The sequence below is a fragment of the Rattus norvegicus genome, chromosome 5, assembly GCF_036323735.1.
Source record: "Rattus norvegicus strain BN/NHsdMcwi chromosome 5, GRCr8, whole genome shotgun sequence".
Taxonomy (NCBI): Eukaryota; Metazoa; Chordata; class Mammalia; order Rodentia; family Muridae; genus Rattus; species Rattus norvegicus.
Genome location: NC_086023.1, coordinates 88,800,760 through 88,827,305, shown reverse-complemented (window position 1 = coordinate 88,827,305; position 26,546 = coordinate 88,800,760). Strand labels below are relative to the sequence as shown.

At 44.7% G+C, this 26,546-nt stretch overlaps 1 protein-coding gene across 16 annotated transcripts in view; it reads left to right on the top strand.

The window, feature by feature from the left end:
• Positions 1–19,904, top strand: part of Cdk5rap2 (CDK5 regulatory subunit associated protein 2) — a 168,604-nt gene extending 148,700 nt beyond the window's left edge. For 8 of the 16 annotated variants that reach the window (XM_039109347.2, XM_063287220.1, XM_017593184.3 and 5 more), the window contains 8 exons: positions 353–477; positions 1,584–1,832; positions 3,563–3,640; positions 4,459–4,724; positions 7,446–7,589; positions 14,242–14,368; positions 19,358–19,404; positions 19,813–19,904. In XM_039109347.2, coding sequence (XP_038965275.1) covers positions 353–477; positions 1,584–1,832; positions 3,563–3,640; positions 4,459–4,724; positions 7,446–7,589; positions 14,242–14,368; positions 19,358–19,404; positions 19,813–19,869 — 1,093 coding nt within the window. In that variant the 3' untranslated portion in view covers positions 19,870–19,904. The remainder of the gene's footprint in view (positions 1–352; positions 478–1,583; positions 1,833–3,562; positions 3,641–4,458; positions 4,725–7,445; positions 7,590–14,241; positions 14,369–19,357; positions 19,405–19,812) is intronic. The other 8 variants (XM_063287224.1, XM_063287223.1, XM_006238279.5 and 5 more) reach the window with 4 other exon arrangements.
• Positions 19,905–26,546: the final 6,642 nt, after the last annotated feature.

Genomic DNA, 26,546 nt, shown 5'->3' with positions numbered 1-26,546 from the left:
CCATCTTCCCTTCCTAGGTGTGCTACCAGACATCCGTGAGCAGAGGTCTTGACTCTTCCCCAGCTCTGAACCTCTGGAAAGAGATAGCCTTTTGGGTTCCATTCCTAGTGTATCTTATAGGAATTGGAGGGCACTTTCCTTTAGAGTGTCCATGAAGGTTACTTGGAAGGTCTATTAAATGTGAGGCTTAAGACACCTGGGAACTAGTGGCTATGATAGAACCCTTAGCCGTGCATGTCCCTGCACATTTTGTCCATACTCTGACTAAGATGGCCTGGACCTGTCCTATGGGAATTGAATAAGCCTCCATGAGAGAGAATTAACCCCTCTTCCCATGCTGGGATCGTTTCAGGGTACAGGAAGAGGCAAAGTCAAGACAGCAGCTGCTCTTACAGAAAGACGAGCTGCTTCAGTCCCTCCAAATGGAGCTTAAGGTGTATGAGAAGCTGGCCGAGGAGCATCAGAAGCTACAGCAAGGTACTGTGTTCAGGGCAAGGCCTGAAACATCTCATGGCTGTGAGCTCACCCGAGCAGCTGGGCAGTGGGCGTGGGAATCCATGGCTCTCGCTGTTTCCTGTACTATCAATAAACTCACAGTGGCTCGTATGCAGACCATGTGTATTTAGAAGCAAACTCTTTGGCCCAGTCTTGTTTTTGAGGCAGGGTCTTGCTATAAAGCACAGACAAGCCTTAAACTCAAAATTCTCCTGCCTTAGCTTTATAGGTATACATCACCATTCTTGACTTTTGGCCAAGCTGAAGTCAGGATTCTTCGTTCCCTTCAACTCAGCTTATTCTTATATTACTAGTAACTGGATCAGTTACTGCCTCCATAAGCAAGTCTGGCAGCACCTACTGTGTGATGCTGTCTAAGTTAAGTGGGGCCATTTATTAAAACATCTTAGCCATGTTCCTGGCACGTAGTAGGCATCCAAGCAATAATTTTTGTCATAGTTTTTCCTTCATTAATCCAGCAGACATTTCTGTGCCACCACATGTTAGACATTGCACTGAGGTGCTTGTTACCCTTGGTTCACTCTGCATCCAGAGAATGTAGATCTGAGCACCTCAAATCTATGGTCTAATGTTTGAGAATCAATTCTGAGGCACAGTGGGGAGCTTTCTAAAACTAATTTTCCAGATGGTTTCTCCCTATTGAAAGTTTATCTAGAAAGGGTCATCTCGTAGCTTTCGCTTCTTCTCATGTTGCTTCTCTTAGTCTTGCTATTGTGCCTGCCTTTTTAATATACTGTAGTCCTTAAAATCATCCCCTTTCATTCTATAATTCTGGTCCAAATAGATTTTATTACTACTAGACATAATTTCGGGGTTTGGTGTGCAATTTGCTAGGCTTTTATGGCCAGAAGTGAAATTAATTTCCAGCTCTTACTTAGCCTGTGGAATAGCAGCAATTAAGTCAGCCAATATTTTTGTTTTTAAAGTCGAGTTGTTTTTTTAAAATTGTATCTAGTTTTCAGGAGGGAGCTAGATGGTTATGGTGGTTTGAAATGCCCTTGAGTCCTTTTGATGGTTGACCTTTGATGTTCTGAGATATCAAGGCTTCCTTTTACGTATGTCTACAGAGTCCCGAGGTGAGGCATGTGGAGGAGGCCAGAAGGGGCAGGATCCTTTCAGCAACCTGCATGGTCTCCTGAAAGAGATACAGGTTCTCCGAGACCAGGCAGAAAGGAGCATTCAAACTAACAACACACTGAAGAGCAAGCTGGAGAAGCAGCTATCACAGGGGTCAAAGCAGGCCCAGGAAGGGGCCCTCACTTTGGCTGTTCAGGCCCTGTCTGTCACTGAGTGGTCCCTTCAGTTGGACAAACACGGTAGGGAACCTGCCTCTTTTTGCTGTGTGGCAGTGCAGCTATATGGGTCCATTTTCTGTGTGCCCTCAGTTCTCATCCCTACACAGTGCATAGTCTCTGACTGACTAGACACTGGGTTCTCCGGGAGTGGCGTTTGGGCTTTCAGCCACCCATGCTGCTTTCATTGTTGCTATGCTTATCTGTTTTCTTTTCCCCACAGCTCACCAAGGCCAAAGAGCTTTTTCATTCTCTTGCCTTGGGTTTTTTGTTTGCTTTTTGATCAAGGGTTTTTTGGTAAAGCTTTGGCTGTCTTGAAACTCACTCTGTAGACCAGGCTGGCCTCTTAACTCAAAGATCTGCCTGCCTCTGCCTTCCAGTGCTGGATTCAAAGTGTGTACCACAACACTGGTTCTCTTATTGCCCTTAAGTGAGAACCCTGACTTCTTTGCCTTTTAGCATCTTGTATAGCCTAGGAAGCCTCCTGGAAACAGGTGGGTCTGTTTTGCATTTGATTGTGGACTTGTATAAATCCTGAAATATTGGGGAAGGAGCAGAGGACAAGTCATCAAATCATCCTTGCCACACACCCAGCAAGGACTGGAACAAGCCAGCAAGCTGTCATAATGGTCCTCTGTTCACTCATGGGCTTTCTACTGAATGGATTGTTGTTTGTCACCTGACCATTCCCCTGTTAATTTGGAGTTTTAGTTTTTAAAGAATGGTAGCATAGCTTTTGCTGTTATGCAACATTATTAGGATAAACCCACTAGGGGAGTCTCAGAGGCTGGGGAAATGTCTTATCAAAACATCTTTGCTGGAGTATCATTGCTCCACACCACTAGTGGGGCATGGCAAGAAACTTGCATGGGGGATCCCAACATCTGAACTTACTCATTGCTCTGCCATTGGCATGCTGGGTTATCTCTATCTCTTGGTCTTCTTTAACAAACAGATTATAGCATTGTTCTGCCCACAATGCTCTTGAGAGTTCAATAGCTTCTCAAGTATGAAAGTGCTTCCTGTATTACAGAGCATCACATAGACCCCCAGTAAAGTGTTTCAGAGGCATCACCCCCAAGTCCTTTGGCAGGTCATTTTCCTCTCATGTTCAGCTCACTGTAGCAGCTTCCACACTAACGCATCCAGCCTAAAACAACAACTTGCTCTGACATCGCACCACCTTGAGTGATCACTTAGCCTTCGGGTACAAGCCCTGCCTCTTGCAATGTCCTTCTCTGTTCCCAGGCCTCAGCTACAGGAACTCTGTCTTCTCCCTGAATGATGACTCATTCCTGTGTCCTTGCATCTGCCCAGTACTCGGCTTTTCTTTCCCTCCTTACCATGGGGCACTAAAAAGTCTTAACAGATAACTCAGGAGTGAACTCCTGGGGAGCCACACTGGGGCCAGCCCCCTCACCTGAATGCCCCATCTCTTTTCTTCCCTCCCTTCTCCCTGACCCTGAGGTGAGGTTAACTATTTACTATTTGACAGAAGGGTTCTTAGAGAGAAAGCTCTGGGCTTGGCAACTCTGTTACCTGGTATCTGCTCAAGGTACCAGGCAGGGAGTGAATAGAATATACACAGTACTGACTGCAGGGCTGGTATGCAGAAAAGGTGTGAGTGAGTAAATGTCATATTCCTGAAATGGATGGATGCCTGGGAGATACTCTCCTGTGTTTCTCTTTCCGTCCTTTTCTAGTGCTGGTGATGGTAAAGCTCAAATTGTCCTCTCTTGCTTTGTTTTCTGTAGATGTCAACAAATGTCCTGAGGCCAGCGATAATTCATTTGATCTATTTGAATCTACCCAGGCAATGGCACCTAAATCAGGTACAAACTGGGTAACTGCATTGGTGTTGGCTATGACATTAGGGATTTCAAAATAGAAAGCATGTCCCTGGCATCCTTGACTGCTTGACCATGGTTTTCGACTTAGATTTGTATCTCTAGAAGATAATCTCTGAGCCACTGAGTCCAGCCCAGGTGTTAACCAAGCACGACTTCAGAGGACGTAATTTAAATTGTTGAACTAAAACCACCTCAGTGTGCATTGCAAGGACTCTGGGATCCAGCTTCAGCAGTGCTGTCCAGTCTCGTCCCTCTGCAGTGGGGCGACCACACAGTGTGCCATACCCTCTAGACTGTGCTTTAAAATGCTCACACTTCTAATTTTCCCCAGTCTAGGCCCTCCTACTTCCTCAAGACTCAAGGATATAGACTTCTCTGTAAAATACCTTTCTAGCCACCCTTCAAAATCAATGAACTTAAAAAGCAACAGGATTTTCTATCTGCATATGGCTTCCTGATGGTCCAGCTTGGGTCACATCTTCCAGGAAGCTTCCTGGACTTACCTCTTTTTGCTCAGACTATTGTTTTCTCTTGAGGTCTGGCTGACTTTCACTGTCTCACTATATTTCCTGCAGCCTCATTAGACCCTGAGCTATTGGCTTACAGGTGACAACATGGCTTATCTTGGCAATCTAGGGTCTACTACAGAGTAAGTGCTCAATAAACATTGATTAAATTGACTTGAATCTTTGCCCAGCATGGGATAACACATAGCTGGAGGCACAGAGCCAGGCCCCTTTGCTGCTATGAACACAGGTGGAAGCCCAAGAAGACCTAACATTTTGTATTTTCTTTTGTAGCTTCTGAGACTCCTGTCCTTTCTGGAACTGATGTTGATTCCCTCTCCTGTGACAGTACCAGTTCTGCCACCAGCCCCTCTTGCATGCCCTGCCTGGTTGCTGGCCGCCACCTGTGGGCCAGCAAGAGTGGCCACCACATGCTGTGCCTGATTGAGGACTATGATGCCCTCTATAAGCAGATCAGCTGGGGCCAGACACTGCTTGCCAAGATGGATATTCAAACCCAAGAGGCTCTGAGCCCCACAAGTCAGAAGCTGGGACCAAAGGTAACTGACTGCCAGTCTTGGGGAGGGAGATGCTTCCTCCTGACTCAGTAAGCAGAAGAGTTGGTCAAATTCTTTGGAAGGTACGCAGTGCCCTGGACTTCAGTAAGACCCTAAATGGGAGGTGCTGGGAAGTGTTGCATAGGAAAGCTGCAGTTTGTTACTGATCAATGGACAGCTTGTTGAGATTGTACCTGGGTTACCATGGCTACTGCTCAGTGACATGCTGTACTGATGTGTGACTTCTCATTTCTTTCCAGTGTCTTAGGACTCTTTGTTCCTCTGTCCTCTTGTATCTAGTCATTCTACCCACCCATCACCTGGGGCAGACCTGCCTGTTGGCTCTGGGATTGCTTGGGTCAGTTAGAAGTCCTGCCCTTCATACACTGTATTGAGCCCCACCAGCCTGTTCAGTAGTACATCTGACTGCCATGCTGTAATTTCTACATCTAACTCAAGGTCATCTTCCTCCAAAGGAGAGAGTGTGTGTGTGTGTGTGTGTGTGTGTGTGTGTGTGTGTGTGTGTGTGTGTTAACATATATTTTTTTCTCTCCTTAGAACTTCCCTGGAGAAGGAGGTGATACCACTGCATTGTAGAAATGCTGAAAGCTAACTGTTCTCAATCTACAATCTACTCTCTGTTGTGACAGTGATGACCACCTGACTTCACTTCTCTCTGGGCAGCAACTCTGAGGGCTTCTGTCTGCTGGGATCGCTTCAGTCAGTCTACCCATCATCAGATACTTCTTCCCTGACACCCTCCACTTTGACCAGGCAGGGCCACAGGCTGTGATCCCTTTTTCCATATCTGTCTTCAGCCTGATTCTCTTGACTCTGCTGGCTTAGCATTCCCCATCCTTTACTTCCCTCTTCCCTCTGCCTCAGCTTCCTGGAATCCTCATCTCAAGTTGCCTTTTGTCACAGGCTTATGTACCTGACAGACACAACTTACCATGTGTTTGACAGCTACCAGTTATGTAATTCCTCCAAGGCACTGGCTGAGATCCACCAGCTCTAGATGGGACTAGACCTTTCTGCTCCTAATCATAGCTTCTGTACCTTACTTTTAGGGCTTCCTTTCCTTTGCCTGTATATGCATGTATGGTGTTCATACATATACGGTGTCACATACTACATGTGTGCAGGTGCATATATGTGTGGAGGTCTGATGTCGACATTCAATCTATTGCTCTCTGCATTATTTATTTTTCAGTTTCTCAATTGAACCCAGAGCTCACTGATCACTGGTGTAGCTATCAAGTTTGGCTCAGGGACCCCCTGACTCTCCATCCCTATCTTGCTGGGATCATAGATGGCCACCACACTTACCCAGCTTTTAAATGATTCTAGATCCAACTCCTGTCTACATGCTCAATCAGCAAGCACTTCATTTACTGAATCATTACCCCAGTTGCTCTTGGGCTTTTACTGAAGACAGTTGAGTTTCTTGTACTATTTGCTTTGGCTTTGTGGGTGGCTTCGGTTGTTTTGTATTACTATATTTAACAATCAGATTTGCATTTTATCTTCTATGAGATGATAGGCTTTATGAAAAAAGGGATAATGTTTTTGCTGAACATTAAATAACCAATATTTAGTCCCCTAAGGCCTGATAAATAATATTGAATAAATTAACATTTATAAGATTCCTGTTCTTTTCTGATTAAGATCTTTCCTTTGAAAGCTAGAAATTGTAAAAAAGCCTAAAAACAAAACATCTCTTCAAATACCACTTTACAGGTCAGCACTTAGAAGTATTAATATATACTTGGGTATGTACGTATGTGTATAAAACACAAATATAAATATACACTTTTGGGACATTCATAAAGTTTATCAAATGATCAGAAATATGAAGTTTATCTATTTCAGCTACCTGTATTAATACTTTTCCTTTCGAGTACTTGTCTTTCAGTGGCTGCCAGTGAGCTGCTTGGACATAGAATGGGCTATTCTCTTTCACTGTTGGTGAACATATGAATTTCGTGTGTCATCTTTATGTACGAATCTCTGACCATATTTTGATTATGTGTGAAGTGGGTTTCCCAGTTCAAAGGCTGTGAACATTTTAGGACTTTTGATAGCTGTGAGCCTGTTACATTACTCCCTCTAGAGCCTGTGCGTATGGTTTTAAGCAACGCTTACCTCAAGACACCTTTGTCTTTTTTGAATAATTTTCATACTTTTTGACACTTTGCTATTTACACAGATCTCTACCTTTACATTTATCAGTTATAATGAGAAATGCTTTCACTTTCCTCTTCCTCCTCTTTTTGTTTCTCTCCTCCTCTGCACCACATTCTTTCTTTTCTCTTGTCTTTGACACTTCTCCCCACCTGACTATACCTCCAGCACAGGGAGGGAGAGAGGTTTCACGAGGCCCCTGATACCATCCATGCTCAGTAAGCTGTCCTTGACTAATGTGTCAAGAATTGTACTCTGGGCTGTATTTGTACCATTTGCTCTGTGCTAGACTGGATAGCACTACTATAGGTTCTCGTCTTGGTCTAGTAACAATAGGTAATACTAGTGCTTAAAAATTATGGTTGATGATTGGGTTAAACTTGCCATTATTTTCTAATATAGCTCACCAGTGTCGTGTAATCCCCTCCTGCTCCTGAGACAGGAGCCCTAGTCTGAAGCCTTTTTCTCATTGGACATTCGTGCTGGCCTGTGGGTGATCCCTGTCAAGGCAGACTGTGATGGCCTTGTTATCTTTTGTAGGCTTCATTCTCTGTGCCTCTGAGCAAGTTTCTCTCCAGCATGAACACAGCCAAGCTGATCCTGGAAAAAGCCTCCAGGTTGCTGAAGCTCTTCTGGAGGGTCTCTGTCCCCACCAACGGCCAGTGTTCCCTTCACTGTGACCAGGTAGGTGATCACATATCCACGGAGGCTAAAGTACACCAGAGCATCTCTGTTCATTCTAGGTCCAGTTGAGGACCATAGAAAATGTGCCCCACTTAGGGTTGTCAGAGGGTATCACACCAGGGTGTTGGGCCACACTAAGTCATTAAATAATCCCAAGCCTGTCATTACTGAGTGCTATCCTGCTCATATTTTGTACATAGGAAAATGGCTCAGGGCCTGGACTAAGGAGCTGGTTTAAAAGCATGTGTGTATAGACTCTGGGTTTGTTCTTAGCTTTACAGATTCACACATCAGCTTGTCCTTGTGGACCACCTCATCCACCTCATTCATTTTCTTAACAGTACCTTGCATGTTAGCTATCTCTGTCTAGACCTTCTGATCTGTTGGTGGCATCTGGATTTTATTGAAAAACTGTTTTAAGTAATTGAGAGAAAAGTCGGGAGCCAGGCATGTGGAGTCTTGTCTTGTCTTTTATCAGTAGGGCTCATGTGTGTCCTTCCATATTGTACAACATCCTGGCTAATCACAAGCCTCCCCGAGAAAGGAAGTTATAGCTCTGCCTTGAAGTCCGAGGAATATTTCCTACTTTGTATTACTGGATAGACTAGTGTTTTCCAAAGGTGAGCAGGGAGGCAGAAAGGAAGTTTGCATTTCAGGTCACCACCATTAGTTTTGGCAGGTCTCAGAACCTGCCAATGAGGTTTTTGTACTGAACGTTCTTATGAGGAGTGTGTCCTGGGGAGGAACTAGCAGGAGGATGTTCATAATCATCTGTGTGGCATGCGGTAGGCTTTCTAAGCCCACTTTTAGCTGGCTGGACACTGGCTGGGAAATGAATTCTGATAGGACCCCTTGAGCTCTAGCCTTGCTGGCTTTGCTTTCTCTTAAACACACAGACTCTTACATGAGACATTCTACCTTCTGTGTATGTCATGTGCCTCCCTGCTGGCTCCCTCTTACCCTCAAGTCTTACATGTTACATAAATAAAGAGGGCTCCTGCAAACGTCATGCAAACGTAGCAACATCTTCAATTTCATAAAAGCCCTTATCATACGTTGTAATTACATATTTGTTTGCTTAATGCGTGTCTCTGTTTTCCTTCAGGGGCTGTGTCTGTTTTGTTCATGTTTTTTAATGAATGAATGACTAGATGGATGAATGAATAATCTCTTTCCACTCTCCAAAATCAGTGCTTGCTTTAAATTATTTTAAAGGTAACATGTTTGTGCTAAACCCTCTACCCTCAGTGCAGTGGATTTTTGCCCTTAGCAGATAGAAGCAGCTGTTTAAGTAGACAGAACCAGTTTGTGTCTAATACATGTATTCACATGTGCTCACATGTGTGTAAACACACTGACAAACATACACACTCACAGACATACTCATAGATACTCTGACTCACAAACACACATAAAGATACACAACACAAATACACACTAAATTTGTAAGCTGTTGATCTTCCACTTGCAGATCAGTCTAGAGACTGTCAGTCTGTACGATGATTCACTCTTCTTCCTGAAGGTATCTCAGGTAATTGAATATGTTCATGGCAGTGTCATAGAATTTCAGAGCAGAGGAGGACCTCAGAAATGCATTGATGTGGTTGCTGGTAAAGTGGTAGGAAGTTGCTTCTGGGCACATTTCTTTCTCTGCCTGTTTTTCATGTAGCACCTTTTGCTTGGTGTTTGTAAAACAGACTTCCAGATTTACAGCAGCGAGCCTCAGCACATGACAGCCTCCCCTCCCCTTTTCTCTGTTATTTATTTGCCATTTATATTTAATCCACCTCCCCCTTCTGCTCCTAACACTGCTCTGGGGAGTGGGCATCAGTTTATATGAGAAATACATATGAAGGGTTACCAATATGTAGACAAATTCCAAAAGCAGGAGACTCACAGGACTATGAGGGAGAGCTTAGAGGGTCAGGGGTAGAGGATGATTTTTCTAATTTGTGTAGGTTTGACTTTTGGAGCCATATAAAACTTTCCATAATTATGAATAGAAGTCATCAAAATGGGAGGAGAGTAGCAATGTCTAAAAGTTCTTAGCAATGGGATATCAGCCAGTCATACTTTGTATCACTGGAGATGTGGCCATGGAGACAAGCACATCAGTGATGCACTGCACTGGTTTGACCTGACTCCCCAGAAGAGAGACACTAAGGGCAAAAAGACTTCCCAAAGCACAGAGCTTTCAACTGTTTTCACTGGCAGTATTCACAGACACTGATGTTAAGAAGTTGGTACATTCATGTGATAAGATAGCTTATACATTCTTTTCTTTTGCATTTATTTCTTTTTTGTGTGGTGGTGCATGCTTGAGCACCAACTTGGCTTGTAGGAGTCCATTCACTGTTTCTATCATGTGGAGTCTGGGACTCAACCTTAGATTAGCAGGATTGGTAGCAGTTGCCTTTACCTGCTGAGTCCCATGTTATAAAATAAAAAATGCATAATATCATTAGAAACTGAGAGTTTTACTGAAAGAAGAATAAATATGAAATTACAAATGCAAACCACATCCTGAATTTGAATTGTAAACATGAAAATGAACTCATGATGAATTTTCTGTTTTAAAACTGACTGAATAACTCCACATAATAGATTGTAAAAATAAATAAAATCAGATTCAGAGCAGCAAACCCACGACATATCCCAAGACTGATTCTGAGGCCTCTGCCTAGAGGGGTCAGGGCTGCTTGGGAAATGGCTTATTTCAGGTTCTAAGATGAGTTTAGAACCTATACTATCCTACTGAGGAAGAAGGAGGGTAGATCCTATCCCTGCAGCACAGCATGCCCTGGAAGTCTATGAGAAGTGCAGCTGCCAAGTGCCTCATTTCTGCCAGCCTGGAGCAGCCCTGGCAGCTGTTTGTCAACACTCCAGGGAATTTTGAGAGCCATAGATTAAAAAATAGTAGCTGTTACAATGTATCCAATTCTTGTTTGGGTGCTGAGTCAAATGAATTATATTAATAAAGAAGAAGAGGTGGAGGAGGAAGAAAAGGAATTTCTGACCTTGGTTATTTTTCAGGGTTTGATAGACATTTTTTAGACTGAGCTTCCCTGATACTACCACTTTAAAGTCTGGGATTGGGACTTGGTGTTTTCAGAATAGGCATGCTCAGATGGGACCAAGGAGTCATCTTCACTTTCTAGGTGTGCTAGTGCTATCCCATGTTAAAAAAAAATCTTTTTAACAGATGTATACGAAAATATTTTATAAATGAAATGACATGGTCAGTTTCAAAATAATCTTGGAAGGAGGCTAAACCTGTACAGTCTTGAATTGATAGTTGCTGGTTCTGGGTGGGTTCCTTTAGGTTCCTATCCAATTCTGTTGATTTTTTTTTTCTATTTGAGAAGGAAAAGAATAGCCAGGAATACCTAAGAAAACACAGAAACCAAGCCAAGCACTAATGACATGTGTGGCCTCTGTGAGGAGTGTCTTCTGTTTCTTGGTTCTAAATACCTACTTAGTACGACTTACTGTGCTTATAAACTTACCCATCATTGTGTCCTCAGGGAGTTAGGTAATTTGCCTTTTCATTCACAAATGGAATCCATTGAATTATTAGGTCAAGATGTCATTACACATTTTTAAAATTTCAATGTATTTTATATTGGCACAGTTATAAATTTTTATGGTACATACTGTGAGGTTCCAAAACATGTGTATCATGTGTAATGGTAAGATCAGAGTGATTAACATACCTACCTAGGTTGGAATCATTCACTATCTTCCCAGCTAGCAGAGTTGCACTTTCTAACCCCCATTTTCCAGAAGTAGGAGCCAACTGTTCAGAAAGTTATATGACTTGCCTCAGAATTGTGCAGCAATATTGTGGCAGAGCTAGGCTCTGGAACCTTGTTGTCTTAGTATACATTCTTCATGATGTGAACAAGAAGATGTAAATCCACTTTAACAGTAGACATAAATATTTAAAATTCCTTGTTTTAAGTGCTTGCTTGAAGTTGTACAATTTTAGGGTAGTGGTAGTAAGAAAGAACCTGTAAACTCATGACTGACAGCTGCTCTTGGACAGCACCAGTGCTCAGAGAGAAGAAAGGAGTTCTTTGCTGCTTGGGGTCATTGCTGCTGTCCGTCATGATACGGCTTCCTGAGCACCCAGTAAAGAAGGAGTGTTAGTTGAAGCATAAAATCAGTATTACAGCTTTAAAGAGTAGATGAATCCGACAGGGAGATGGCTCAGACGGGCAAGTACTGCAGAGCATGATGCCCTGAGCACCTATGTCATTCTGGGCCTAGACGTTCATGACTATGACTACAGCACTGAGGGAAGGGGTAGTGGCAAAATTGGCCAGTCATTCAACTAAGTCAGTGAACATCAGGTTCAACATAGTCTGCCTCAGAATAAAAAGATGGAGAGAAGGAACAGGACACACAATGTTCTCTGGTCTATATGTGTTCACACAGGTACAAGCACATGTGCACATACGTACGTATTTGAATATGTATAACACAGCTTTTTTCAAATAGCTTAAAATCATATCCCATGGTAATATCAACATTAACGCGCTATGCCATGTTAGTATACATTTTTGTCCATATGTGTATTCAGTTTTATGAAGAGTTACTGTTTTGGGTTCTTCTATCACTAATAGTAATCATATATCACTAAATCCTCCAAAGCATCATTTTAGCCACAGAATTATTTCTTATACTGTAAACCATATGCCATTGTCTGTAGAAAGAACAATGGGGTGAACCAGGAAGCTAGGAAAGGACCTTCTCCCTCTAAGACCACCATCTTGGCTTTCACTGTATCCTTTGAATCTCAGTTCTCTAGCGTATGAAAGGTGAGCCATGGATTGCTATTTCAGTGTCACAGATGCAGAACTATAGGGTAACATTGTCCTAGGCTGTGTGGCCTGTGAAATCGTGACTAGAAGACAAGTGTTCCTGGGCTCCTGGCCTGTATTAGAAAATCAAAGCAAATCTAATGATGAAATTAGCATCTGTTTTAGAGAAACAGTGAAGTCTTTGTACCTGACATGATTGGTTAATCTTCAAAAGAGGTTAAGGCAGGGAATCAAAAAATGATACATACCTTAAACATTTTAGTTTAGCTTAAACCAGACAAATGTACATTCATTTGCTATTCTTTTGATGTAGGGCCAGGCCTTTTCTTTGAATATGGATCTGCTGATTGGAGTTTCCCATCTTCTTTCTTTCATAAACCACATCCATAATGTATTTCTGTCACTAACAATTTCTGGGTTTTTTTAAGATGAAGAGGAAACTTAAGGCACTTGCAGAGCAATCTGAATATAGGAGAATTCTTATAGACCATTCCTCCCACGTCTTTTTACAGTTGTCTCGCCCACACCTAATTTACCAGCCAAGGGTTTTGCAGTGGCTTGCCTTCATCTGGTCTCCAGTGAGGCATATGGTAGTTTCCATACAGCCAGCCTTCTGTCCATACATGTGGCTCATGGGTCAAATTAATGTGTAATTAGATCCTGTTATTTTCTTGAAAGCACAGATACCATAAACAAGTTTGGAAACAAACTAGAAAGGACATTACATGAACTGCCAACTTACCCTATCCCTTCTTGGTAGCAGATGTGGTTCAGTGTAGACAAGAGAAACAGGGTTCCCTTATAAGGCCTTGGAGCCAGTTAAGGGAGTCTGCTGAGCCACTGCCCAGGTTGGTGGACTTGGCACCATACTCAACTCTGACCAAAATCAAAATCGGTCCTTCCTGGTGTTCTATACTTGCTGAGCATTGTCATGGAACACTAAGAACATTAAATTGGCATTATAGCTTCTGTTAACAAAAAAGAAACTACAGTGGGCCGGACAGTTGGCTCAACAGTTAAGAGCACTGGTTGCTCTTCCAGAGGTCCTGAGTTCAATTCCCAGCCCCCACATAATGTTTCTCTATAAAGAGACTCGGATGTCCTCTTTTGGCATACAGGTATACATGCAGCAAATAACTCATACTTGAAATAAATAGTAAATAAAATAAAAATAAATTTGAAAAGAAACTACAAAACTTTTAAACTCACCATTGATGTTTGGTTACCACATTGACTTATGTTTATTGATGTGGAGAGCTGCTTTCCTTTTATGAAACAGAAGTGCCTCCGATGTGCCTTCAGTCTGGTGATTTGGGCTCCTTCTTTCACTAATTATAATCATCTTTTGAAATCAATAAATAGAGCTCAACAGCATCCTTTTTAATAGCTGCATGGTTCTTCCTTTCAATGTAAGTACCACAGCTTATTTATTCAGATTCACGGGAAACAAATCAGTTTGTTTATTGTTCTTGCCACTGGCAGTGCCAAGGTGAGTGCCTGTGGAGAAAGGCATCTACTTGTGCTGATGTGATTACTCCTAGGGGTAGATGTGATGCAGAATTGCAGGTCAGAGGGATACATGCATTTATAATTCAGTACGTCATGCCTCCTTACCACACCACAACCATCCCAAGCCCCACCATGGTCCTGACAGTTTTCCTCCACCCAGGATTCTGTCCAGTTTTGCTAATGTAATGTACAAAAGGGGCTTCTAGCTTATTCAGATATTTTGCTACTGAGGTTGAACATCTTTTGATGTTATTTTTAGTTCCTCCTGTGTAATCTGGTATTTTGTGTTATTATATTTTTCTAATTCTTTTCTTCTTTAGATTGGAGAAATGAAGGCAGAGATCACCAAACTACACAAAAAATTGTTTGAACAAGAAAAGAAGCTGCAGAACACAGCAAAACTTCTGCAGCAGAGCAAGCACCAGGAGAAAATCATCTTTGATCAGTGTAAGTAAGAGGTGAGGGGTGGGTTGCTGCCACAGCTGGCTACTATCTGCCTCTGTGGGCTGACAGTAGAGCCCTGCCTCACATTTTCTGGAGCCCAGACTTTGAGAGTATGCCTCCTATTTGACAGTGTTTTGCTGCTTTTGTTGGTGGTGATGTTTTTTCCTGCTCCATTTTTTCGACCCACACAGTCAACTTGGGCAGAACTGTCCTTTCATGGAGTGAGATTGTGCATTATAGGAACATGGTAATTAGGAGTATGCTAGGAATGTGTCTGTCCTTAGAGGTGGGTGCTGTAGAGGAAGGGCCCTCTGAGCTGATTCTGAAAGGAGTAGACATTGTCACCTCGACATGGAAGGACAGGACAGGACCTGCACAAGCAGAGGTGAGGAGTAGGCTTTATGTGTGAGAATCTAGAATTGTCTTGCTGATAGAATAACAGCTGGCTGGTAGGCTGAGGCAGGAGGGGAATCTGGGAGAAAAGACCTACAGGGGAGATCGAGATGGCTCCCTCCTACTGCTGCAGAGGATCAACCTGTCATGTTTCATATGAAAGCTCTGCATGGTATTCCTACAATGGCCTTCAGCAGAGGAGGAAGAAAGGCTAAGGTCAGTGCTGGTTCTAATCCAGCCATAGCAGAGGCTCTCAACAGCTGTGTGCTTTGTGTTCAACCTTGCAACACTCACCAGTGTGTGGAGCCAAGCAGTTTCCACCAGGTTCTCCAGCAGCTCAGCCTGGCCTTGCCCATGCAGGCAGCCAGTCAGACTACCTGTCTTGGGGGAGTCACCAATTATACCTCCTCTTTTCACTACCACAGCCCAGGAATACTCTCTGGGCAGCATTTCTGAGAGGCACCGAACATAAGATTATTGCTAAGTAGGCAGTCTCTTTAACTGCCCCCCTGGGAACCTTCTGAAAAGACTATGAGATTAGTACAGTTTGAACTGCAAATGAATGAAATTCAGTTACGGCCAGGCCATAGACTCCTGTCCAGTGTCCTATTCACAGGCTCTGAGGAAAGAGGAACAATAGTTTATGTCGTTAAGGAGCTTAGACTTACTAAAGGATGAGGAGGCATAAAGCTTCAGGGTTATGAACTGAGGGCCTACTTATAACCACCTACTTAGGACCTGAAAGGTGGTGAGGCTTTGATTCAAGGTTAAATCTGATTGGCTCTAAGGGATGTCAGTCAGACAGCAGACAAGCAGGAACAGGACTCCTGCAGAATCTTGAGATTCTCCAGAAGCAAGAGAGCAGTGAGTGTTCCAGGCATGCTGAAGATATACCAAAGCATTCACTTGAGCAACAGTGCATTGGCTGGATTTCTTGCCATGGGATATAACCCTTGACAATAGCAACCTAAAGAAGAAGTTTGTTTCAGCTTGCAGTTTAGAGTATGAAACTAACCATGGTAGGGGCATGGTGGTGGGACCAGTTCCTGTGTGTGGGAATAGGAACATGAAGTGGCTAGTCGAATTATGTGGCAGACAGAAGGCAGACAGAATTAGATGGACCAAGCTATCATTCTCAAGGCCTATTCCCAGAGGCCTATTCATATCAGCAAGGCCTCACTTTCTGACCTCTCCAAATAGTCCCAACCATTGGGAACTGAGTGTTCAAAAACAGGAGTCCATAGGGGACATTTCATGTTCAAGCCATAACAGAGGTAAAGTGGAACAAAGAACCTTTGGGCTGGGATCAAAGGAGCAGCAGGGTGTGGCATGGTCCATGTGTGTATCAGATATCAAATGGCAGAGCATGGAGAGATCAGGAAGCTTAGGAGAGCTCCTCTACCCGCTCCAGCAGGCAGGACTGTCAAGGAAGGATGGATTTGAAAGACAGGTGGTTGTTCAAGAGACTGGATATTGTGGGGCTGGCTGAGGTACTTATGTTACCTATGGGGAAGAGGATTCCTCAGAGATGTGGGTGACAGTGGCAGTTGTAGGCATGCTCAGGTGCTGTGGAACATTTGGGCCAGACTCCTGGACAAGCAAGGGTAAGAGGTAATGCTTCACACAGCCTGAGTTCAGGAAATAGTCTAGTACAGGTTTCCCCCTGATCCTTCTGCTGATACTGGTTTGGGTTGAGGAATTTCAGAGGCCAACAGGATTCAGTTCAGTTTATGACCTTAAACTGTGGTAGATCAGAAAACAAGACCCAAACCCTGCCATGGCCTGGGCCAGTATATGAGGACTGAAAATGTACCCGGGTCTCAGCTTTGCCCTCCTCTGTGACATACATTAAGTGGCTCGAATTCTGAGGAATAGGCTCCTCCTCTAAACAGGGACAGTCATTTTAAACAAAGTTGGCCACCAGGCTCTTGGTACTAGTTATAATCACATCTATAGAATTAGGAGAGTGATGCTACCAACATGGGGGACAAAACAGCTTCCCTGTATGTGGTGCTTTCCCCCTTTTCAGTCATTTGGACATAGTGCTGCTTATGGAAATGGTCAGCGCATCACTATTGTTGTCTCCTAGGCCAGGTCTGGAGCTAACCTGACCAAGGGCAGGTGAGGGTTAGCTAACATGGGTCTGCCCTATAACTCCTTGGTACTAGGTCCTGCCTCTTGTCTTGAAGAACTAATAAGTCCCACAATATCCTAAGCTCTTCAATCAGCCAAGTCTGTTCTAGGTTTTGAAGTAACAGTAACATTGACATGGAACCCTACCGCTCTTGAGGCCCATGGCCTGGCACTGTCCACTTCACTTCTGTGCCTCAGATCCTGCTTTGCCAAGTAAGGGTAGTGATCCTATCTTACAGAATTAGAGCCTTCAATGAGTCAGTACCTGATGTGGGGCTCAGTGGGTCCTCCAGTAGGCATTTTCCTTTCCAGTCTTTGGGGTGGGGGGGAGCCCTGGGCTGAGCTAGGTGGCTCAGGTGTTTGCTTGTCTCTCCACTGAAGTCAGTCTGATTTGGAATGCATTCTTTCCCTCTCTGAACCTTGTCTTCTCATCACAGCAGGGATTCCGAGTGTGGGAATGTGGGTGGTGTACCTGTTTAGATTTAAGAGGGACTTCAAAACTTGAGCTAACTGCTGCTTAGTGCTTATGTTGAGCATGACTCACTGGGAACACCCAGTGGTCTTTCAAGATTATTTTTAGCCTCCAGGCCATGACAACCTTTTTTGGGTCACAGACCCTTGATGGATCTTGAGAAAGTGAAGGTCTCTTCCCAGAAAAATTCAAAACTTCCAGTCCTCACTAGAGTTGTATCCTGCCTCAGATATATGGGGCTTCCTGGGACACATCGTGAACCCTGCAGCCACGGATAGGATGGAGACATAGAAAAGCAGGGAACACCTGAAAATTCTTTCCACAGATAACGATGAAGCATGCTCTGTCTGTAGACTTGTACAAATGGAAGTTTTATGAAGAAAACATAATTTCCTCCAGGCAACCATAGAACAGTTATTCTGAGTAAGCAGGCAGTGGGCCACGTGCTAGGGTGAGTCACAGGTAACCTCAGCAAGCAAAAACCAAAGGACCTGAATTCTAAGGAGAGGTGTACTTCTTGACCCTCACCAGGTCCTAACTAGAATGGATTCTTTTTCTGTTTTTCCCCTCTTTGAGCCCAAGCTGGCCTCAAACTCGTGGGAGTTCTCTTGCCTTTCAGCCTCCTAAGTTCTGCCTTTAGATTCCCAATCAGACCCAGACATTTGGTATTTGTGTCACTGTTTTAGTCTGTGCTGAACAAGAAGGGACTATGGAAGGAAGCTCTTTTTGTATGGTTGCTCTTGTGTGATAACTGAGACAGGTCAAGTGTCAGGGAGCAGGAGCCTCTGAACTTACCGATTAGCCACTCCTGTTTAGACAGAACAAGCTTGCCCTGGGGAACCGTGCTGAGCTGTTATACCAGCTGAAGGGCTGGAAGAGACAAAATACCCTGAGTTCTTTTTCTCCCAGGATACCAAGAGCATGCTTGAAGAAAGGCCGTGTAAAACTGCTTTCACAGGAGTTCCCTGGCACTTGGCATGAGCCTTCAAGTGTAGGCTTGTTTCCCACACTGCTTCCCAGAGGGCACAAGACACCAGAGGACGCTGACCAGATCCTCCCCTCTACATGGCCCAGCACTATGGTTCTTCCCCAGCTACAGAAGAGGAGCCAGGTGGCCATGGAGCCTGGCATTGCCTCTAAAAATAGAATGCATACTCTTCTCCTTGGGTCCCTGTGAGGACTCAAGGAATCCTGAGAGAAGCAACTTGGGAGGAGGGATCTCTTTTGGTTCTTGGTTTGGGGGGATATGATCCATCATGGTGGGGAAGGCATACCGGAGCAGCACAGTCTTCAGTGGTGGAAGCTTATTCGTGTCTTGATAGATCAAAAAAATCTAGAATGTGGGCCAGAACCAGAAGTGTACATATCCTATCAAGGCTTGGCTCCAGCAGCCAACTCTCGTTAGCTAGATCTCAGTCCCAAGGTTCTTAGGAGGATCCTCACTAATTGTTAATGTGACATAACCTGAAATCACCTGAGAAGAGAGTCTCAATGAGGGATTGTGTACACTGGTTGGCCTGTTGCAAGTCTCTAGGGAGTTGTCTTGCTAATCATTGATGTAGGAAGACTCAGCCATTCTCTCGGCAGGAGAACGTTTGAGCTGGTGAGAGTAGAGCAATTGAGCAGAACACAAGCAAGCAAGAGGTAAGCATGCTTCTGTGTTCTTACAGAGTTCTTGTAGTTTGATTGATTCAGGCTCCTGCTGCCGTGATGTGTACAGGGATGAACTGTAACCTAGACTTGTGACTTAAAATAAACCCTTCTCTGTCTTGCTTTTTGCCAGAATACTTTATCACAGCAACATAAATGACACTAGGGTACTTTCAAAACCAGCACTACCAGTTGAGGGTCATGTGTTCAAGCATGAGCCTGTTGAGGCTGCTTCAGAAGTTGTCCAGTTGTCTGGGTCCAGGCTTCCTGCTCACTGTTGTGTTTTCATTCTTCTCCTCTAGTATCTGTGACTCTAATTATTCTGTTTGTTGCTTTCTCCTCAGTGGTCATCACCCACCAAGTCCTTCGGAAAGCCAGGGGAAACCTGGAGGTAATGATAATTGAGTTGTTTGCACTGAGCGCTTTTGGGTACCAGGGGCTGGGGATTTCTTTTGCGTCCACAACCAGCTGTAATGTTCTGTCCAAAGAGTGTGAGAAGTTCCAGGTTCTCACAGATATCCTCAGTGGATGCTCTGACACCTGTTTCACCAGTGAGAAGTTCAGCAAACAAAGCCTACACAGAGGCATATGTATAGTCCTTGGGAATTAATGAATCAGGGAGTGAGTGAATAAGTGAATGCAGTGTGCTCATGGTCACTTTGTTCTGATGTTTACTGACCAAACTGTCTTTGAAAGAAGTCTTAAAACAGCACCTTGCTTTTAACTTTGTCAGGGATCTTACTTTGAAACTCCATGATTTCATATTGTCTCTCTTTTTTCCCCCTTCCCCTTTTCCTAGCTCAGGCCTAGAGCTGCCCATCCAGGAACATCCAGTCCCAGCAGACCGGGCTCATGAGAAGAGCTTTCAGCTAATAAAGCTTGTGATCCTGAGATCACCTGTCTCTGTCCTCACTGTGGCTCCTGGTGGCGAGGGAAGCAAAGGCTGCTGGCCAGAGGAAGTGTGGTGTTGTGTAGTGATTTTTGTCTGAAAATGGGCTTGAGGCTGTTATCTTAAAGGGTTCATTGCTCTGCAGTCAGGCACCAGAAAAACCTTGAGCTCTGGATGCTGTGATTGATCTGGAACACCCTGCCCACTAGTGGGCTTCACATTCACCCTCAGGTCTGAGAACTCAGCTTTCAGCCCACACTGCAGTTGGAAGATTCTTCCATTTCAAATGCTTCATTCACGTATTCTGGGTGGGCCTCAAAGCCCAGGTCCTGAACTCCCTTGCAAGTTGCAGCACTATCTTGGGAGCCACGTGGCCTTCAGGTCTCACATATCTCTAAGCCCACTCCAGGGTCTAAGGAGAGGTGAGGCCATGTGGAGTTGGCACCATGCGTCCCCAGACAGTCACAGCCCGCCCTAGAGCCATCTTCTAGATGGAAGTGGTTTCAGGTATATGACACAGACTGGAACCTGAAGCTGGATCTCAGCTTTGCTAGTCTCCTGTCTGCTCAACTGTCTGTGTTGCTGACTAGTACACTGCTTGCTGCAGCTCTTCCACTGACTTTCATATTTAACTGTTCGTAGCCTTGTCCTGAGCTGCATGGGTCCCTGAGCATTAAACAAAGCTGGCTTATCCCTGGTTGCAGCTGTGTTCTTTCTGCTGGAGTCCATCATGCTGACGTGTTGTTTCTTATCATCTCCTGTCCTTCCACCTTGCCTACTACTTCTCTTCTGTGCTGAGCTCTTTGTCCTTTTTCTTCTCTCGTCCCTCTGCCTTTCCCCAACTCCAGCCTCCTTTCTAGTCTTTGGTTCCTTTTTTTTGAGTCTTCTCCCTCCTTTCCCTAAAGCAGCCAAGGTGTAGAGGCCAGTCGCGCATGTGATCAGGCCTGCTGATGTTGGCAGCTTCACACTGTTTTCTGGTTCCAGGCCAGGTAGGGATCGCACAGCGACTACCACTTTCCCCTCTTCTCCTGCTTCCTTGTTTCCAACTGACTGTGTCAGCCTAAGACACCCCTGCTGTTCTTCTCAGCCTCAGCCAGGGCACTGCCTTTCTCGGCCCTTTCTTTCCTAGCCAGCATTGAGTAGTCCTTAGGAAGAATCTTCCCATGCAGAAATCTCACACTCCTGATTCTGGACATTGACTTTCTCTCTGCCCACCTCCCAGTCCCTGATCGAATGCTTCGTGTTTGCTAATCCTCTCTGAGCTCTTAGAGAGCAACTTGTGTCCATTCTGAATGCCATGCTTGCTTGTGTGTGTATGGTGTGTGGTGTGGTGTGGTGTGTGTGAGTGTGTGTGTGTGTGTGTGTGTGTGTGTGTGTGTGTGTGTGTGTGAGAGAGAGAGAGAGAGAGAGAGAGAGAGAGAGAGAGAGAGAGAGAGAGAGAGTGGTGAGTGTGTTACTTGCTGGCTATGCTGACAGTTGGCATTACCCATTTTCTTATCCCTTCTCCCAGACTCTGGGCTGGCTTTCCTTGCTGTCCCATGGCTACCCACCAAGGCAACTGTCAGGGCCCTGAGCTGCTTGGCCAGAGCGTTGAAACCCAGGTGCCAGCTCTCTGCCTCTGTCTGCTCAGCCAGGACAACCTCTTCTTCCTGGGTGGGCTCCTGTCATCTGTTCTCTTTTCTGTACAGCTTTTCTGTACATTTTTTGATGTGCCAGTATGTGAAAAGCAGATTTAGATACTGCTTCATGTGAGGTTTCTTTCTCCACAAGTCACCCCTTTTTCTGAGAAGCTTGCCTGCTGAGGGAGGGTAGCAGCTCTGGCTTCTAGTCCCTAGTCACATGCATCTGTCCTCAGTTTCCACACCTATTCAGTGGGCATTATCTTCCTGCCTAACCCTGATGTCTTAAGCTGTAAAAATTGAAGCTAGCTGAATAAGGTTCTTGTCCGAAATCATCATCTTTTCTTCATTATCTCTCAGTGACTAACCTCACCAGTTTTGGAAGTGCCCTCTGGAGTGCCTATTATATGTGCACAAGAGTGTGTGTGCAGTACTGTGGTACAGGATCATGAGGAACACCCAGACTCAGTTGGATGATAAACCTGGATTCAGGTGTATCTATGGTATACACCAGTGTCCCCTTACCTGGCACATGCTTAGCCCATTGCTCATTGTCGTGGGCGTAAGCCAAGGTTTTGAAACTTCTGGGTCACTAAACCTGGGGTGCCTGGGGCAGGCCCTGCCGCGCTGAACCTCTGGGAGTTCAGGGTTACCTCACTTCAGGTCTCCCACAATCTTTCAGCAACACAGTCATGCAAAGCAACTGTGATGTTATCCTCTAGCCTAAAATACTCCCAGACTTGGGCTAGGGGAGGCCCTCCCTCGTCTGGGAGTCGGGAGAGCATTCTGGTTTGTTTTGGCTGGATGAGGGCCAAGAACAAACTGCAAATAAGGACAGTTTGGACCTTGGAAAATGCTCCATTGTCCCTGGTGAGTTAATTTTACCAGCAGCTGAATTCAGGAGGCTCTGAAGCAGTAATCAGAAAAAAGCACGTCAATTTCCCGTTGGTGAAATTTAATCACCACGTGTGCCTGAGCAGCTGCACCTGAGACACCCAGCTGCAGAGGCTAAATATATAGCGACCAGAGGGATGGGCTGGGTCTTCTACCCTCTCTACCTTGGGAGTGGCCTTCAGTGTCTTTCTCCCACGCACATGCTATCCCACCAGGTACATGGTGTCTATCCCACCAGGAAGCCCAAAGTGCAGTAGCTCTCTGCAGAGACTTCTTTAAATGTACCCCTGCACATTTCATCACAGAGTAAACTGAGTCTTCAGAACCTGCCGGATTTTTCTTCAAAGACTATTGTCTTTGAAAAGAAAAGTAGCCATTCTTCTGTGGTATGAGTCCTTCTCCCCAATACTTTCTAGCACAATGTCCTGGATGGCCAAGGCAGGGGCTCAGAGATCTACAATTGAATTCCTTGACACAGCAGCCCTAAGAACTGCTTGTAAATGACCCATGAAAGGAGAAAGAGTGATCTTGTTAATAAGGTCTCAGTATTGTAGAGTCCAAGAAGCCTGCCTTCGGGAACCTGGCCCTGCCAGATTGCCTCTTCAATCTTGGCTGTATTTTAAGTCTAAGTAAAAAATTCAATTATCACAATGACTCATCCTGTCTCCTGAGAAACCCAGGCTCAGCCTCAGCAGCAAGGCAGCTTTCTTCTCACCACAGACAGGTCCTCCCTACCTGTGCTGTCAGGTGCCAGGTAGGTGGCCATGGACAAACCCTGGGAGGCAGTATCTTTCTGTAGGCCTGAGGGCTCTTGGTTGGAGCAAGCCTGTTTCCTCATCAGCAGACGTAATGGGTACTGTACAGCCAGATGGTAACTAAGGAATGATACCCAAGATTGTCTATGACCTCCATGAATGTGCACACCATGTACACCCACACAAACATTCACATAAACCTGGAGATGAGGCCTTTCAGAGGGCAGCTGAAGGCCTTGGAACATCAGCAAGAAGCCAGCTCTACCCATGAGGACCCAGCATTTCTGATCCAGGTTGTAGCTGCAAGACATGCTAAGCTAGCAGGAGAGTGAGCCATGCAGCAGGCCGCTTCAACCTGAAGGTGTTTTTCAAGACTTGCCAGGCACCTGTAAATGCCATCTCTGGGCTGTGGCCTAGAGTAGCCAAGAAGTTGTTCAGGAAGGGCTGTTTTTGCCCTCAGATTCTGAATTGCCCTGGAGTAATGATCCAAATACCCCTGTAGTCAACCTTTCCTGCCCATGTTTCTTCTCACAGTGGGTGTTTCCTGTCTTCCTGATGCACTCCTGGGAAAGACATTCCTGGCTTGTTTCTCTTAAAAGCCTTGGGCCTGCTTTCTCCCTTGGCTTCTTTCTATGCTTCACTCACCTCTCCTCTCTATCCCTGCCCATCCTTAGCAGTTCATTACAACATGCAGATGGTTGGGCACCTCTAGTATAGAAGAAAGCAACAGTCTGGGTCTTTTTATCTCCAGCTCCTACCTGGTTTCTGCAGAGTCAGGGTGAGCTCCACTACAAGCTACTGAAGTCCATCACAGTCCCTTGATACTTAGCCCTCCAGTGTGACACAGCTTCATCTCACATCCATGTGGTACAAGTCTCACCATCCTCTTCACAGACTCTGGAATCACCTGCAACTCATGCTGCATATGCATCACTCCTGGTCTAAAATGGTCATCTCCCAAGTCTCCAGCCCAACTACCGCAAACACCGAAAAGCTCTCCTGAGCATCCTCTCTAGGCATCTACTTGAATCACAGTTTTCCCCTAGCAAATGCATCAGAATTAGGATTTAACTATAAGCAGCTAAGTTGATTGAGACCAAATAATGGATCTAAGTGGGTAATGGGTAAAGTGGGTTATATATATCAGTTTACTGAATTTGTCTTTTCACCCATATATGCCAGAAACTACATCTTATATTATCATTTTTAATTTGAGTACTAATATGAACTTTTTATGTGTGTTTTTCCTGCATGGCATAACATATGCATCATGTGTATGCAGTTCTGTAGAGACCAGAAGATGACATCAGAACCCCTAGGACTAGTTACAAATGGTTGTCGACCACTATATGGGTGCTTTTAACCCCTGAGCCATCTCTCGAGCCATGATATTATGACCTTTTAATAGATGAAGAGGAATTCACAGCCTCTTTGGTATTATAAACCGAATTGTATTGTGGCAAGCAGAACAATGGCCCCTTAAGATGCCTACACCTGCCACCTTCCATTTCTCTGAAATTGGAAATGTGCTTCTTCATTTGCAAACAGACATGTATGGAGGTTATCCACATTCCAGATCTTGTCGTAGAGAGTTTCTGTTTTACTCAGGTGGACCCAGTCTAACCAGAGTCCTTAGAGAAGAGAACCACCTTTCCTTGGTCAAAGAGCAGTGACATTTTCAGAAAGAACAAGGAACACGGTTGTAGTGGAGGTCTGTGCCAGGAGTCCAGGAATTCAGGTGACCTTGAGAAGTTGGGAAGGGCTGCAAACCAATCCTCCCCTGGATTTGCTGCTTTCTTATTAGTGTTATAAAATGAGAGGGAAATGCAAGGGAAAAGTGTACTGGATGTGTGGTTTGAGAGGGTGCAGTTCAGAAGGAGGCATAGTAGCTGGAGAAGCCATCAGTAATGGCAGGAGCCTGTGCTATCAACTTGTATACATGGTGCAGACTCGAAGAAGAAGAAACCCATGGAACCGTCAAGGCCACCTTCTAATGATCAATTGGCCAGCTATACCCGGGTGCACAAAGACCTATTGAAATAACTGCACCAGCTGGGGACCAAGCATTCAAACACTTGAGCCTGTGGGGCACACTGCACGTTAAAACCATGACATCACTGCACTCCTGGAGGGGGAAAACCCATCTTTGTGCTCAGTGCAACCCATTCCAGTCGTCTGCTTGACGATCTGTTAGGACAACGAGGTCAGCTATTCACCAGATCTGTTTGTGATTATCTCTGGTGACAGCAATGGAAAACTAATTTATGCCTTAGTGAACATGAATGCAATTTTAGAGGCCATGTATTATTTTCCTGTAGCAGTGTCGGTATGTTGAATACCTGGCCTGGGAAATCACAAGCTGCTGTCATTGAAAAGGAGATCCAGAGGTTGTGAGTATGATGAGAATACTGACTGGGTGAGCTGATGCTGGGGCACTGGGCCTTCTGTGAAGAGCCTCCAGAGATGATAGCCAGGAGCCATGTGCCCAGGACTGAGGGACCATGGTTCTCCCACTCCCCGTTCACCACAACCACCTTCAGCATCCTCCCCTCAGGCAAGTTGTTATGTATGGCTATGTGACTCCATTACTTCAGAATGTGTCTATGTAATTTGTTGAAGGAATTACTGAAATGTATAATTACAGTGTGCATTGTAATATAAAACAAGTCTATTATATTCATTTGATGGAACCATGTGCCATAATGTCTATTCTAATATAAGTAATCCTACCATTAGAGTGTTATATTGTATGTGGTGGTAATTGTTTCTCCACAGACCTTAGCTACCCTCCTTATCCAGTTGGTTTTCATACTTCTTCAAGGCATTTCTGCTGCCACAATACAGGGATACCTGAGCTTCCCAGGTATGAAAGTATTGGGACTGGGGACACTTTAATCCCATTAGACAGATGAGTAAGTGAAGCCTAGAGGGGTGAGGCTGTCTGGCCAATACCCAGAGCTGGTGAGGCTCCTGCCTCCTGGGTCTTAGCCAGTGTTCAGTTCAATGTTTTCTGGTTGCCTCTGGGAACTGGAACCCTATGTTTAAAAGAGTGTAAAGACAGATCGAGGTTGGCATCCAGGAGCCTGATGACTTGAGAGTCCAATAGGCTTCCTTTCCTGCCCTGAGACCCCTTGAGAAACACTAGGGATCCAAGAGATATGCTTTGAAACTAGTGACCCAAGCAAGTCCCTTTTTGTCCAGATGAGAAACTTAAGTATTTTGAATGGAATGAGAATGTATGTGTTCTAGTTTCTTTCGGTTTCCATAACAAAATACATGACATAAAACAACTTAAGAGTAAAAGGGTTGATTTTAGCTCAGAACTCCAGAATACACTCCGTTATTAAGAAGTCAGAGCAGAAACTTGAAGCAGCTA